This window comes from Malania oleifera, chromosome 8, assembly GCF_029873635.1.
Source record: "Malania oleifera isolate guangnan ecotype guangnan chromosome 8, ASM2987363v1, whole genome shotgun sequence".
In the NCBI taxonomy this organism is placed as follows: Eukaryota; Viridiplantae; Streptophyta; class Magnoliopsida; order Santalales; family Ximeniaceae; genus Malania; species Malania oleifera.
Genome location: NC_080424.1, coordinates 90,205,365 through 90,219,945, shown reverse-complemented (window position 1 = coordinate 90,219,945; position 14,581 = coordinate 90,205,365). Strand labels below are relative to the sequence as shown.

At 39.0% G+C, this 14,581-nt stretch overlaps 1 protein-coding gene across 1 annotated transcript; it reads left to right on the top strand.

Moving 5' to 3' along the window:
• Positions 1–2,097: 2,097 nt before the first annotated feature.
• LOC131161538 (serpin-ZX) lies at positions 2,098–7,961 on the top strand. Its single transcript, XM_058117367.1, has 2 exons — positions 2,098–2,730; positions 6,924–7,961. Exons 1-2 carry the CDS (start codon positions 2,341–2,343, stop codon positions 7,701–7,703), a joined length of 1,170 nt encoding a protein of 389 aa, XP_057973350.1. The 5' UTR covers positions 2,098–2,340; the 3' UTR covers positions 7,704–7,961.
• Positions 7,962–14,581: the final 6,620 nt, after the last annotated feature.

Below are 14,581 nucleotides of genomic sequence, written 5' to 3'. Positions count from 1 at the left end.
ACGTTATGCAGGTTACTATTACATCTGATACCTACTAGGGCACTCGTCTTTCTTAGCAAGCCCTCGGACAAAGAGTTTGTCTTGTCCATATAAATACATATCATACTAGCATGAATACTGATACTACAATAATGCATTACTCTATCTATCATTTATTCTGTATTTCTCATTGGTTCATGTTCTCAGCTTTGACATTTCGTAACATTTCACTTTATATGACTCCTTTCCATTTTACATTATTCATATTTCACATTTCATTTCCATTTCATTCACTTTTTATTTCATTCTTTCCATTTCATTTTATGCATTCATTACTACAACTCCTTTCAACTATACATCAGTTAACCCACATACATATGCGCTATTCTACTACTACAACTTCTTTCAGCTATTCATCAGTTAATCCATATAGATATGCATTATTTTGCTACTACAGCTCCTTTCAACTGTTCATCATTTATCCATGGTTGAATTAATAATCACACGCAGTATTATTCATAACACATTTGCATTTCTATTGCATTTCTCTATATAACCTGCATTTCAAACATATAATATAATTCAACAAAGAATTTCCATTTTACTCATGCCACACAATTTAGCAATATATTTCAAACATTATATGTAAAATAAGTCAACCCTCATTTATCGTTTAGAAATTATAATTTCCTACACTTTACTTGTTCAGAAATTATATCAAAATGTTTGATTTTATGTATAAAAGGCTTTCCTTTAATTTGGGGTTCCTAAGGTCAATCTAGGTTCATTTTAAGCTTCAATATTAATCAAATGAACATGCATGTACAAATAAACCCTAGTTACTATTACATCTTAAAATTCAGCGTCTTCAAGTTCTGCTCCCCTTAGAATGCGCCGTGGTATATGATCTTTTAGCTGCAATTCAAAGCTTGCATATTGCATCATCATCTATGTTATCAAAAAGGGTGAACTTGTGCAAGCACTAAGTACACAATGAGATGTTGTGGTTTGTCATAATCAAAATGGGGATCGGACTATAAAAGACAACATTGGCATTTTTTTAAGTAAAATACACTCGATCATCTATCGTCTTTTGTTCTAGACGGTGCTAAAAAAATGCTACTCCATGTTATTAGGAACAGGGTTTCATTCTACCATGGGCCCACCCTTAGTCTCTCGTACACCTCCTCCACGAACCTCTACCCTTAGCCCACATCGTGTGATAGATGATCGTCATTCGCTAACCCCAGCTAGATATCCATGTATTGTTGCTCCACCACAACATAACTCGAAAGCTTCCCCTTCCTTGTGTGACTCTTAAAAGCCGAGTCAAGCATGTGGTCGAATAAGATTTCAACGTCATCCAAGTCATCGAAGATGGTCCTCTGAGGGTACCCTTTGATGAGGAGCATCGGGATGTTGCTAGTGGTGCCGGCAGAGGTTCCAGAGTGGATGAAGAGCCGGTTTTTGTTGAGTTGACGTAAGGATCGACGTGAACCACCAGTCGAAGATGGCAAACTTGGAGATGAGGGACTTGTAGACTGGGATCATGTCCAAGTTGAAGCCATTCATAACGGCCTGAGGCATGGAGGACCAATCGATGGAGTAGGCTTGTTGGACGAAGGGTCGGCGGAGGTGTCGTTGGATTCGAAGATCTGCTCACCAATCGACTAGAATGAGTGGTCTGGGTTTGGGTCCACGAAGTGAGCTTGGTTCTTGAAGAAGATCCAAGGAAAGCTATCGCTACCACCTGCAACAGGAATCAGGTTAAACTAGGTGTCGCCAATGCTGTTGATTTCAGGGTTCAAATGTTTCATCCAGCCGAGCATGTGGTGGAATGAGTTGTTCTCCATGACCAGAACCACCACTGTTTTGATTCGGCTCAAAGAAGAAGAAGAAGAAGAAGAAGAAGAAGGAGAGGATGCATGATGGATAATAATAAGCGTGAAGAGGAAGAACAATGAAGGTCTAACCATGAAGGGGGAGAGAGAGAGAGAGAGAGAGAGAGGTGGTGGTGAGGTTACGATTCATTTATGATTTTTTAAATAAAAATTATTATATGAAGTTACGTCTTTTATTAAAAGATATTATTTAAAGGAGCGTATTTTACTAAAAGACGGTTCAATATTTTTCTGAATGTATCAATTTTGAAAATAAAATTTCCCTAGTCTTTTTTTCAAATATTTTTAATTAAAATAAATTTAAATTCAGAAAAAACTCGAATAAATTGCACTTTCCCACCGCCCGCCACCGTCGTCGATGTGAAAGCACTCGTAATGGATTCGGTGGCATCTTTTCGTACTCCGTAGCACACTGTTTTGCAGCTTTCTCCTCGGAACCTCCGACCTCTGCGACCAAACCATGGATCTCCAGCGAGCCATCGGCAACCAAAACAACGTCTCTTTGTCTCTGGCGAAGTGGATCTCGTCGAAGGAAGCCAAGGACTCGAACCTCGTCTTCTCGCCCGCCTCCATCTACGTCGTCCTCAGCCTGGTTGCTGCCGGCTCCGGAGGTCTTACCCTGTACCAGCTCCTCTCCTTCCTCAAGTCCCAATCTGCCGACGAACTCAACACCTTGTCTTCTCAGCTCGTCGCCCTCGTCTTTGCCGACGCCAGTCCGATCGGTGGCCCTAGGTTGTCTTTCGCGAACGCCGTTTGGCTCGACAAGTCTCTCTCTCTCAAGCCTTCTTTCAAACGGGTTGTCGACGACGTCTACAAAGCTGCTTTGAATCATGTTGATTTTCAAACCAAGGTCAGTTCTCTCCCCCTTCCTCTTTCTAAATTTGCCTGTTTGGTTTGTTTGAAAGAATGGACGAAAATTGTCAATTATGGCTTGTTTGGGTTCTTGTTGAATGATGCATGCGAGTGGATGGTCAGATTTATCAAGTTCTGTTCGAATTATTTTTTTTGTTATGTCAATTGTTGCGGAGATAAATTCTTCTATTTTATGGGTTCTTTATCATACGCATTGTCTGCTGTACGAATTTGCAAATGAAATGGTAGAGGTTTCTTGTAGTTGCAGAGGAATTGAATTCTTCCTGAATAAACAGTATCAACTTTCTGCTGTCATATTTTTCACAATTAATTGACGTGTTTACAATGTTTATTAGCTCATTTATCTCTATATCCATATGAATTCACATTTTGGGTTCATACCTGCATGCACAGGCCTCCTTGTAATCCACTTAAACCATACTGTGCTGTGCTATTTTAAAACTGAGCATTGGATGGTTTAAAACGACTGTAATTGCTTTAAATTGTAAGAATGTAAGTACATTAATGAGAGTCGTATGATTATTATTTTGTGAAATTATCATTGTGGACTTAACAAGAATACTGAAAATTAACTGCAGAAAAATACAGAAATGGGAAAACTATAGCATCCACTTGGTAGATTTAACTCTGCAAAATTATGCCATAATTGATTATGGCCTGTCATGCCATTGCTTTCATAATTTTGGCATCAAAACATGCTTGTCCGTGGGGTTGATCCATTAGCTATTCAACTTCATACAACTATGGGGGCTTGGACTAAGAATGAGCTTAAAAGGAATTATATGCTGCTGCAAAAGCGAGCTAGTGCAGGAGGATAAGTTGTCTTCCTGCATATTCATAGAGAGGCTAACAAGTGCACTGACTGCCTTGCGAATGAAGGCCTCGATTGTCCAGATGTGTACTTATAGAGAGGCTAACAAATGTGCTGACTTTGGGTTGTGAACGAAAACCTCTGCAGTCCAATCTGGCCAAGGGTTGGATAAACCCGTTTGCATCACAGGTCTAGCAAGGGGGTGGGGATCATCAGCCTCTGGATATTTCCTGATAGTCTGGGGACTTATTTTCTTAGATGAGTTTATCTGTAGTCAGTTTTGTTCAGGTATCATTCCTCTCTCTAAGTTTGGGAAAAGAAAAGTTCTTATTTTTATTTTATAAAAAAGTATTGATACCACAAAGTTTCACTGATTATCTTCTGTTTAACAATGTGGATGTAGTTTCACTTTGCTAGTGCCTCCTGAACCCTCACCGTACCTCCACCCACCTAAAATTTAAGAAGAAAATAAAAAATGAAAATTAAATTCCTCTTATGCTCTGAAAAAATGGTTGAATGTGCAAGGCATTGTGCTTTATGGTCAGTATTTTCTATAACTGACGAATTTCAAGGGTAAAGGGCTTCCTATTTTAAACTATCTATAAAAATAGATCAAAGCAAGGTGGTATAATATTGTTAGAACAATAAATTAGATTTTTAGTTAGGTACATGTGGTAATAGCTTATTCATGTATGTGAGTGTTACTGGAAGCTTATTTTGTACGTCAGAAGATTCATTTATTTGTGAATTCATTATTTTCATCATTAATAAGTGTCTCTAGAGAAGTATTTGAACGCGGGACCTATAATTGCCCTTGTGCTAGTTTATTATGAGATCTGTGTCTGTATCTTTCAATAAACAGTTTTTTGTCTAATCGTATTTTTTTTCCTTCTCTTGTGTGTGGACGACTATCATTTCCAACAAAGTGGTTTTTGTGCTACCACTAGTACTGAAGGGCAGTAATTTTTTCAATTAAAATTCTCAACAAGTGGTATGATCGTTTATACAATCTCGGTCGACAAGATCTTGGTGGGATTTGGTATGGTGCTGGTAGACAAGGTCATGATGACAAAGTGGTATAACCAAATATAGGAGGTCCTGGCAATAAAATTTCAAAGCCGATATTATCCAAATTGAGATTGAACTGGACAAATAACTTGATTGGCTGCCAAGGAAGACATCCTTACGGGGGGATTCTTGTAAAGTTAGGATATTTTTCATTGTGCAAGTAATGGATCTTCTAAAGAGGGCACAAAGCGAAGAACAAGGCAGTCCCCAAGAAGTTCAAGCATTGGTGACAGGTGGAGGTGTTCTAACGGTGGGAGGGATTCCCTTAACTAGTGGAAATCTAAGAGTTAAGTGGGGGATATTAGAGATAATATATCCTGGCCTAAGAGGGGAATATTTGTCGGATGTTGTCTCCAATTAGAGAATCCCATTTCATGTATCAACCAATGAGAAGGTGATGAACTGGTCAAGGTGTGTAAGAAAAAGGAACACTTGTCACAGACGAGAAGTGGCAGATGCCTGAACAACCTAGAAAGAGTGGAGGGATCTTGATGTAGGACAGCAAAGACACAAATAGAGGGAGAGAGAATTGAGGGAGAAGAAGAAGAAAGGCGGAGAAGATAGAAACAGATGCAGGACAGAACAGCTTTAGAAAGAGAACAGAAAATAGGGGAGAAGAAGAGAGAAACGGCTGCAGGACAGAACAGCTCTAGAAAGAGAACAGAAAATGGAACAGAGCAGAGAGAAACAGATGAGAAAGGAAGGAGAAGGAAGAAGAAAAAAGGGACACAAAGAACAGAGGAGGAAGAAGAAGGCATGTCGAGGGAGAGAGAGAATAAATGCAAGGAAAAGGGAGAGAGAAGCTGCTGTGAGAGAGAAGTTGACATGAAACTCAGTTAATCATCAAAAAGCTTCTTAACCGTACATCATAAGCCTATATTTACAGTCAACTGAGAAACCTTAAAGATAAAACTGTTAGAAATTATAAAATATCCTCTAAACAATTAAACATTACAAAATAACCCTGAACTAACTAAAAAATACTGGAGTAAATAAATATCCCTAAACTAATATAATAATTTCTTAAATCGATGCCTTCTAAAAAAATGTTTGAAAGATGGAATAAGCAATCCTTCATCAGATCCCCCCTCTTAACCTTGATTTGAGCCTAGTCAGCTGCCTGATACAAGACTGGCAGACAGGCACTCTGTGCCCAATCCAAGGCGTGCACTGCTATTTTGATTGAGAATAACTTGTTGCAAGGACTGCTACTGTTGGGGACGGGGCCCCTTGTGGTGGGAAGGTATGAGAGAGAGAGAGAGAGAGAGAGGGAGACTTGTGAGTGTTGTAATAAAGAAAAGAAGCCTGTGCAAAGTGAACATTGAATCTTTAGTGATCCAAGTGAAGTTGTGGCAGTAACATAGAAGATTTATTTTTTTCCACGTGCGATGGGGAGCCAGCTACCTATTGGAGTAGCAATCTCTTTTAAATTAGTGCTTAAGGAATTGTCTGAAAAATTGTGACTACTGCTTGAAACTTGTTGTATGGTATCTATCATATCCAGCAAAGTAACTTACATGCTCCTTGCTGCTAGTAGTTGATTTGAAATTTGAAAATTCCGACAAACATTTGACCAATTGAGTTTCTCCCAATCGAAATTGCACTCGGCTCTGTCTTCTGATGCAAAACATCTCTACTTCTTAATTGAGCCCTTTTATCTTTCATCATGAAGGTTCTTTTTGTATGTTTTCATCTTTTGCTTTTGAATTCACAGTAATCCATTTTCAAAACCAAACATGAATCTGTCAAATAATTTTATTTCATCCATTACTATTGTGGCTCATGGATAATAATTAAGATAAGAATAGACACAACATCTTTGTATCAGGCTGTTTTTTGTTAAGATGTTAGTTGGTCTGTCCAAACATTCTTGTAATCATGGATAGTTTCTTCATTACTGCATAGGCATGTCCCAGTAAGATTCTGTTGCAATATGCGATAGCTTCCAAAGGGAAACAAACAAGTGTCCTCAATGCTACCAATGATTTGATTATAAAATGGTTTAATTTTTAGATTGGAAAAAAGAATATGGAAGAGAAATTATAATTCTATTTCTGTCAGATAAACAGCTACATTAATTGAAGCTCCCTGCAATACAGAATAAAATGACTAAATTTTTATTGGCTCATGTATATGCCGCTACAAGAAAATGGGTCCATACTCAGAGACATCTTGTTAAATGTTTTCATTTATTATATCAACAGTATTCACTTGATAGTTTCTTATTATTGACACGGGGAATTTGTTAAATTGCTAATATTATCAAATTTTCTGCCGTGGCTGTGATGAAGGCTGATGAAGTGATTATTGAAGCAAATTCATGGGTGGAAAAGGTAACTGGTGGCCTCATTACAGAGGTTCTTCCTCCTGGGTCAGTTGACAGTATGGCCAGGCTTATCTTGGCGAATGCACTCTACTTTAAAGGAGCCTGGAATGAGAAATTTGATGCATCAAAAACAAAAGACTCTGACTTCCACCTTCTTAATGGGAGTTCAGTTCGAGCTCCTTTTATGACAAGCAGCAAGAAGCAATTCATCAAAACCATCGATGGATTTAAAGTCCTAGGTCTTCCGTATAAACAAGGCGAGGATAAGCGCATGTTCTCCATGTACTTCTTTCTTCCAGATGCAAAAGATGGCCTGCCTGCTTTGGTTGAGAAAATGGGCTCCGAACCTGGGTTACTAGATAGCTACATTCCACGCCTAAAAGTAGAAGTGAGCGACTTCAGGATTCCAAGGTTCAAGATTTCTTTTGGGTTTGAAGCTTCTAGTGTGCTGAAGGGATTGGGCCTGGTGTCACCCTTTGCTGGAGGAGGTCTGACTGAGATGATCGATTCCCCTCTGAGCGGGAACCTCTGCGTTTCAAGCATTTTCCATAAATCCTTCATAGAGGTGAATGAAGAAGGGACAGAAGCTGCAGCTGCTTCTGCTGCTGTGGTAACACTCAGGTCTTTGCAATTTGCAGAAAAGGTAGACTTTGTTGCTGACCATCCTTTCTTGTTTCTGATAAGAGAAGATAAGACTGGAGTGGTGCTGTTTTGCGGCCATGTGCTCAATCCCCTTGAAGGTTGAAGTTAGATTTGTGCGAGTAAATCAAACCTAACAACAGTAAGAAGTAGGAGGCATGTACTATTTATCTATACTGATCCTAGATAACACTATATATGGCAATGTGTTTTGCTAATTTCCGAAGCCCTAGTGTGGGCTTAGCAGGCTACGACCGTGCATGGGCTTGAATGATATCCTTTGTACAAGTTTTTAAGCCCTCGCCTCACGCATGTGTGCATTGTCTTTTCTATAATAAAAAGCAACATCATGTGTACTCGCAAATCCGCATTCTAAAAAATTGAATTGATAGTTTAGAATTATTTTTTTAATGTAGTAAATGATAATTTTATTTTTAAAATTTTTTACTTTTTTTCTTTATTTTTTAAATTCATCATTCATTATAGATTAACATAAAACTATTGAGTGTCAATAATACTATGCATATTAGAGACACCCCCTTTTGACCGGTCGTTACATAGCAAAACTTTAGGGGTTTTGATTTTATTTTTAATTTTAGGTTCTTCATTTAGCCAAAAGTTAGAGGTATCATTTAAGGTTTTCACCAAATCAGATCTCTCGTTTTGATTCTCTCAACCTCACCGCTTTGAAACAAGATTTCATTCATCAGCCTTTTTGTATAAAGTGTTTTACATTTGTCCATATACATTACAAGTACAATATTTAAGAAAAAAGTATAAAAAAGTGTAGTGAAAATGGTCGGATCGGATAATGAAGATGCACAGCGAAAATAAAACAACAAGTGAATAAAAATGTACAATTAGAATGACAACACAAAGATTTAACGTGGTTCGGCAAAGCCTACATCCACAGAAGCAATGACACTAAATTTTTCACTATGAAATCAAGATGTACACAATACACTTCTTAAAATGATCAAACTTACTCTTATATATGCCCAGAATAACATATATAAAAGTTTCTCAGAGGTTTCCCCCCGTTTGCCCAACCACCCAACATTCAAAATTCAAAAATATTGAAAAACTGCTCGCAACGCAAGCGTCTCTCGTCGATGAGCACAGGGCTTCGTCGACGAGACCAAGAAGACACTTCGTCGACGAACACAGGGCCATCGTTGACGAATCTAGAAATCTGAAATCACCTGTTCTCGGTAATTACTCGTCGACGAAATTCAGAGCCTTCGTCGACAAGCCTTTGCTGTCTCCTCGTCGATGAATATAGCTCCTCGTTGACGAGTCTGCTGTGCTGCCTCCTTCATATTTTTCCTTTTTCATTTTTTTCTTAAAGTATACGAGTCAAAAATAACAATCTCCACCTTGGCGATTATATGCCCCTTAGGAGAGTCCTAAAAATATGATTAGCTCCACCTTGAACTTGAAAACGTTAGGTTTGGGCTTGTCTCCCTTCAATCTCTTGGAGACATGAAGCAAGTCCAAGCAATGCTTGAACTTCTCTGAAGTAACTGATTTGGTCAGAATATCTGCTGCTTTAACAGATGTATGAACTTTCTCTAACACAAGTTCACCCGAAGAAATCAATTCCCGAACCCTGTGAAATCTCACATCAGTATGTTTGGTTCTAGCATGATATACCCGATTCTTCGCCAAGTAAATAGCATTGTGACTATCACAATGCAACACCACACCATTTTGTTGTACTCCCAGCTCTCTGACTAAACCAGTAAACCATAAGGCTTCCTTTGCAGTTTCAGTAACTGCCATATATTTTGCCTCAGTCGTGGATAATGCAACCAAAGACTGTACCATGGATCTCCAACATACCAGTCCTCCTATAAAAGTAAACACATATCCCGTTGTAGACCTTCTGTCATCCATATCTCCAGCATAATCTGCATCAACAAACCCCATAACTATAGGACAACTCTGTTGCTTGCCAAACATGATGTCATATCCCGATGTACCCCGCAAGTATCTAAATATTTATTTAACGGCTTCCCAATGCTGCCTTCCTAGATTATAGAGAAACTTGCTCACCAAGCTTACCGTATGCGCCAAATCTGGCCTTGTACATACCATGGCATACATTAAACTCCCCACAACACTAGCATAGGGGACCTTTGACATGTCCCGAATTTCCTTATTCGAATTTGGGCAATCTGCAGTAAACTACTTAAAGTGATTCGCTAAAGGTGTACTCACTGGTCTTGCATATATCATGCTAAACCTCTCCAACACCTTCTGCACATAACCGCCCTGAGATAACCATATTCTCCTTACAGTCCTGTCACGGCGAATCTCCATTTCAAGTATTTTCTTGGCTGAACCAAAGATCCTTCTTGTAAAATTCCTTATGCAACAGATCTTTTAACTAATTCACCTCAGTTAAATCCTTTGCAGCTATCAATATGTCATTGATGTACAATAACAAGAAAATCGGAGAATCATCCTCTAGTTTATTCACATAAACACAGCAATCATACTCACACCGTTTATAGCCAATCTTGATCATGTAGGAATCAAAATGTTTATACCATTGCTTTGGAGATTGTTTCAGCTCATAAAGAGACTTCTTTAACCTGCAAACAAAATTTTCTTTTCTTGATTCAATAAATCCCTCCGGCTGTACCATGTAGATTTGTTCCTCCAAGTCACCGTGAAGAAACGCCGTTTTCACATCCATTTTTTCCAAATGAATATCATAATGAGCTACCAACCCCAACACAATTCTAATAGAAGTATGTTGTACTACTGGAGAAAAGATCTCATCATAATCTATTCCCTTCTTCTGTGAGTATCCTTTTGCCACCAACCGTGCCTTGAATTTTTCTCTTTCCTTTTCTGAAATTACTTCCTTCTTCCTATACACCCATTTGCACCCTATCGGTCTTTTTCCATCTGGAAGCTCCACCAAGTCCCAAGTTTGGTTCTTATACAAAGATTCCATCTCCTCAATCATTGCTCCCATCCACCTATCTTTCTCCTAGCCGTGCATTGCCTCTTGAAAGGTAGTTGGATCTTTGCAGCAAGTAAGAAAAGTATAAGATACTAATTCATCAAAACCATACCTTGATGGAGGCCTGATAGTGCGTATGAATCTCCATATAGGAATATCGTCGACTTGCTAGTTTTCCGAGCTAAAGCTCCCTCCAACCACGGGACCATGATCATTTTTGTTTCCCTGAGCTTCCAACTCCACCTGCACAACATGTTCATCACTGCCCCAGCTTTCTGGCTCCTATTTTTCATCATCAAACTCTTGAGTACGCTTCACCATAGCCTTCTCATCAAAGACTACATCTCTACTGATCACTATCTTGTTTGCCACCGGGTCCCGTAGCTTATACCCCTTCACACCCTCTGGATACCCCAAGAAGATGCAACGACGAGACTTCGGATCAAGCTTAGACCTCTCCTCACTAGACACATAGACATAGGCTGGACACCCGAATACCTTCAATCCGGAGTAGTCTACTGCATTTCTCGTCCAAACCTCTTCCGCCACTTTTCCCGCTAGTGATGCCCTTGGTGATCGGTTTACCAAAAAACAAGTCATACTAATTGCCTCGGCCCAGAAATTCTTTGGTAGCCTTGCATTCAATCTAAGACACCAAGCCCTATCAGCAAGAGTCTAGTTCATCCATTCTGCCACACCATTTTGCTGAGGTGTCCAGCGAACTGTAAAATTTCTCTTGATGCCCTACTCCGCACAAAATTTCATAAACCGAGAATCAGCGTACTCAATCCCATTATCCAACCTTAAGTATTTGATTCTCCTCCCTGTCAGGTTTTCCACTTCAGCCTTCCAAATCTTAAACTTAGAAAACGTACTAGATTTGTGACACATGAAGTAAACCCAAACCTTCCATGAGTAATCATCAATGAAACTCACGTAATACATATATCCACCCTTTGATGCAACTCTAACTAGGCCCCAAACATGTGAACGTACATAGTCAAGAATTCCTTTCGTCTTATGAGTAACTGAACTGAATTTTGCTCTATTCTGTTTTCCAAGAACACAAAATCTACAAAATTCCAACTAACATGATTTCAAACCTTTCAACAAATTTCTTTTGTATAGTTATTTCATGCCATGTTCTCCTATATGCCCAGGACGCATATGTCACAAGATAGTCTCATCTGATTCAGCATCCACAGCTGCAACTCCACCTACAATAGTAGTTCCCTGCAACGTGTAGATATTTCCATCTAGTTTCTGTCCTTTCATTACCGTTAGATTACCTTTCAACACCGTTAAGAGTCCATCTTTGGACTTATAATTGAAGCCATTACAATCCAAAGTGCCAAGTGATATCAGACTCTTTTTCAACTCAGGTATATGTCTTACATTACACAATATTTTTACAGTGCCATCAAACATTTTTGTCTTTACATTTCCTATGCCAACGATCTTACAAGAAGCATCATTACCCATAAGAACTAACCCAGAGTTTACTAACTTGTAAGTGCTGAACCACTCCTTGTTTAGAGTCATGTGATAAGAACATGCTGAGTCAAGTATCCAAGAGTTCATTAGAATATCTGACTCCGATGAAACTGATAGAACATCATCATCTATAGAATCCTCTTCTTGAACAACATTCACAGATTTCGAAATCCCTTCATGCTTATTAGCATTTCCCTTCTTCCAATCTGAACACTCCGGTTTCACATGCCCCTTTTTACCGCATTTATAACACCAGATTTCCTTCTTCTTCTTCTTGGATCGATTTAGGGATTTCTGATTAGACCCATTCTTAAACTTTCTTTTGCCTCGCTCATTACTACCTTTTATCACAAGTCCTTCTCCTTCATCACAAATCTTCAATCTTTGATGAAAATTCAACAATGCACTTGTTACCTCTTCTAAATCAAGAGTTTCTTTTCCTCACGTAAGAGTGGTGACAAGATTTTCATAGGTATGAGTTGAGGGTAAGGAATTTAACAGCAACAAAACCTTATCATCCTCATCAAACTTCACATCAACTCTCATAAGATCACTTATGATTTGATTAAACGCATTGATGTGTTGATCTAGACTAGATCCTTCTACCATCTTAAGCCAATATAAACGCTACTTAAGAAAAAGTTTGTTATTGAGGGATTTAGACATGTACCAACTTTCTAACTTTCGCCGGATAGCCACTGGAGAATCCTCCTCCATCACCCGATAGAGAACTTCATCGGCCAAACATAAGCGTATTGTAGACGCTGCCTTTGCTTTCAAATCTACCCATGTTGTCTCATCCATTCCTTCCATTTGAGTATCAAGCAGAGCCTTAGCCATTCCTTGTTACACAAGAATGTCCTTCACTCTCCTGTGCCATAAACCCTCCGGTTCCATCAAATTTAACAATGTCAAACCTTGCAGAAGGCGATCCTGATGTCATAACAACTTCGCTCTGATACCAATTTGTAGTGAAAATGGTCGGATCGGATAATGAAGATGCACAGCAGAAATAAAACAGAAAGTGAATAAAAATACACATTTTGAATGACAACACAAAGATTTAACATGGTTCGGCAAAGCTTGCATCCACAGAAGCAATGACACAAATTTTTCACTAAGAAATCAAGATGTAGACAATACACTTCTCAAAATGATCAAACTCACTCTCATATATGCCCACAATAACATATATAAAAGTTTCTCGGAGGTTTCCCCCTCTTTGCCCAACCACCCAACATTCAAAATTCAAAAATTCTGAAAAACTGCTCGCATCCCAGGCGTCTCTCGTCAACGAACACAGGGCTTCGTCAACGAGACCAAGGAGACACTTCGTAGACAAACACAAGGCCTTCGTCGACGAATCCAGAAATCTGAATCACCTGCTCTCGGTAATTACTCGTCGACAAAATTCAGAGCCTTCGTCGACGAGCCTTTGCAGTCTCCTCGTCGACGAATATAGCTCCTCGTTGACAAGTCTGCTGTGCTACCTCCTTCATGTTTTTCCTTTTTCATTCTTTTCTTAAAGTATAAGAGCCACAAATAACAATAAGGAAAATTGAGTTTCATTCGTGGGATTGCTTATATTGGGCCTTCTTGGTATATGTTTATCTGCACTCACATAAGAGCTTTCAAGTTAGTTTCACATGTCAATGCCTTTTGGAGCCATTTTGGGCTAATTTTGTAATTTAAAGTTCATAGGTTTTATTTTAAAGAGCCAACCCTTGTAAGTTTATTTTGAGTAATTAATACCCTTTGTGGGGACTTTCTTTTAAATTGGAGCCCAATTTTGGGTTGAGGATAGCAAAGGGCTTAACTTGGGTGCCTTTAGTTGAAATTTGCACATAGCTGCTCATAAGAAACAATCATGGCATCCCCTTCCCCATGCTTCACTTCCTTATGTGTGGCTGGTTACCATGGCCAACCATAATCTACATTTCTTGTGAGTTAGTTCCCATGCCAACTTTGCCAATAAAATGTGGATACTTCGGATTGACAAGAGGCTGGAAAAAGGGGAAATTGGAAAATACTTAGGGCAGAAATCATAGAGAGAGAGAGAGAGAGAGAGAGAGAGGATAAGAAACCAGCAAAAAAGATATTTAAAGGAGGACACTTTGGGAGATTTTTTTAGGGCAGCAGACATTCAAGGAGAGGGAGCATTCAAAAACAAAAGAAGGAAACAATGCAGAGAGAAGAAGTCAAAAGAAAGCAAAAAATTCTTGGCAAGCCCAGGCAGTGAAGGAAAAGCAAAAAGGTAGGTACTTTGCACCCTAATTCTTTATTATGAATGCTTAAGCTATTTTAATTGTATGATGTGGGGAATTTTGTAGATGCTTTTGAGTTAGAATCATTACAAGATGAATGGTTCATGAATAAAGAGCCTTAAATCAAAATTCTCAAAACTCATCTAAAGTCTTCAAATTCAATCAGAACTCCCCAATTCCCTCAACTAGTACCCCAAAATTTGACCTCAAAGCTGTAACGCCCCAACCTGGGTCTGTCAGGGAGCACTGCGT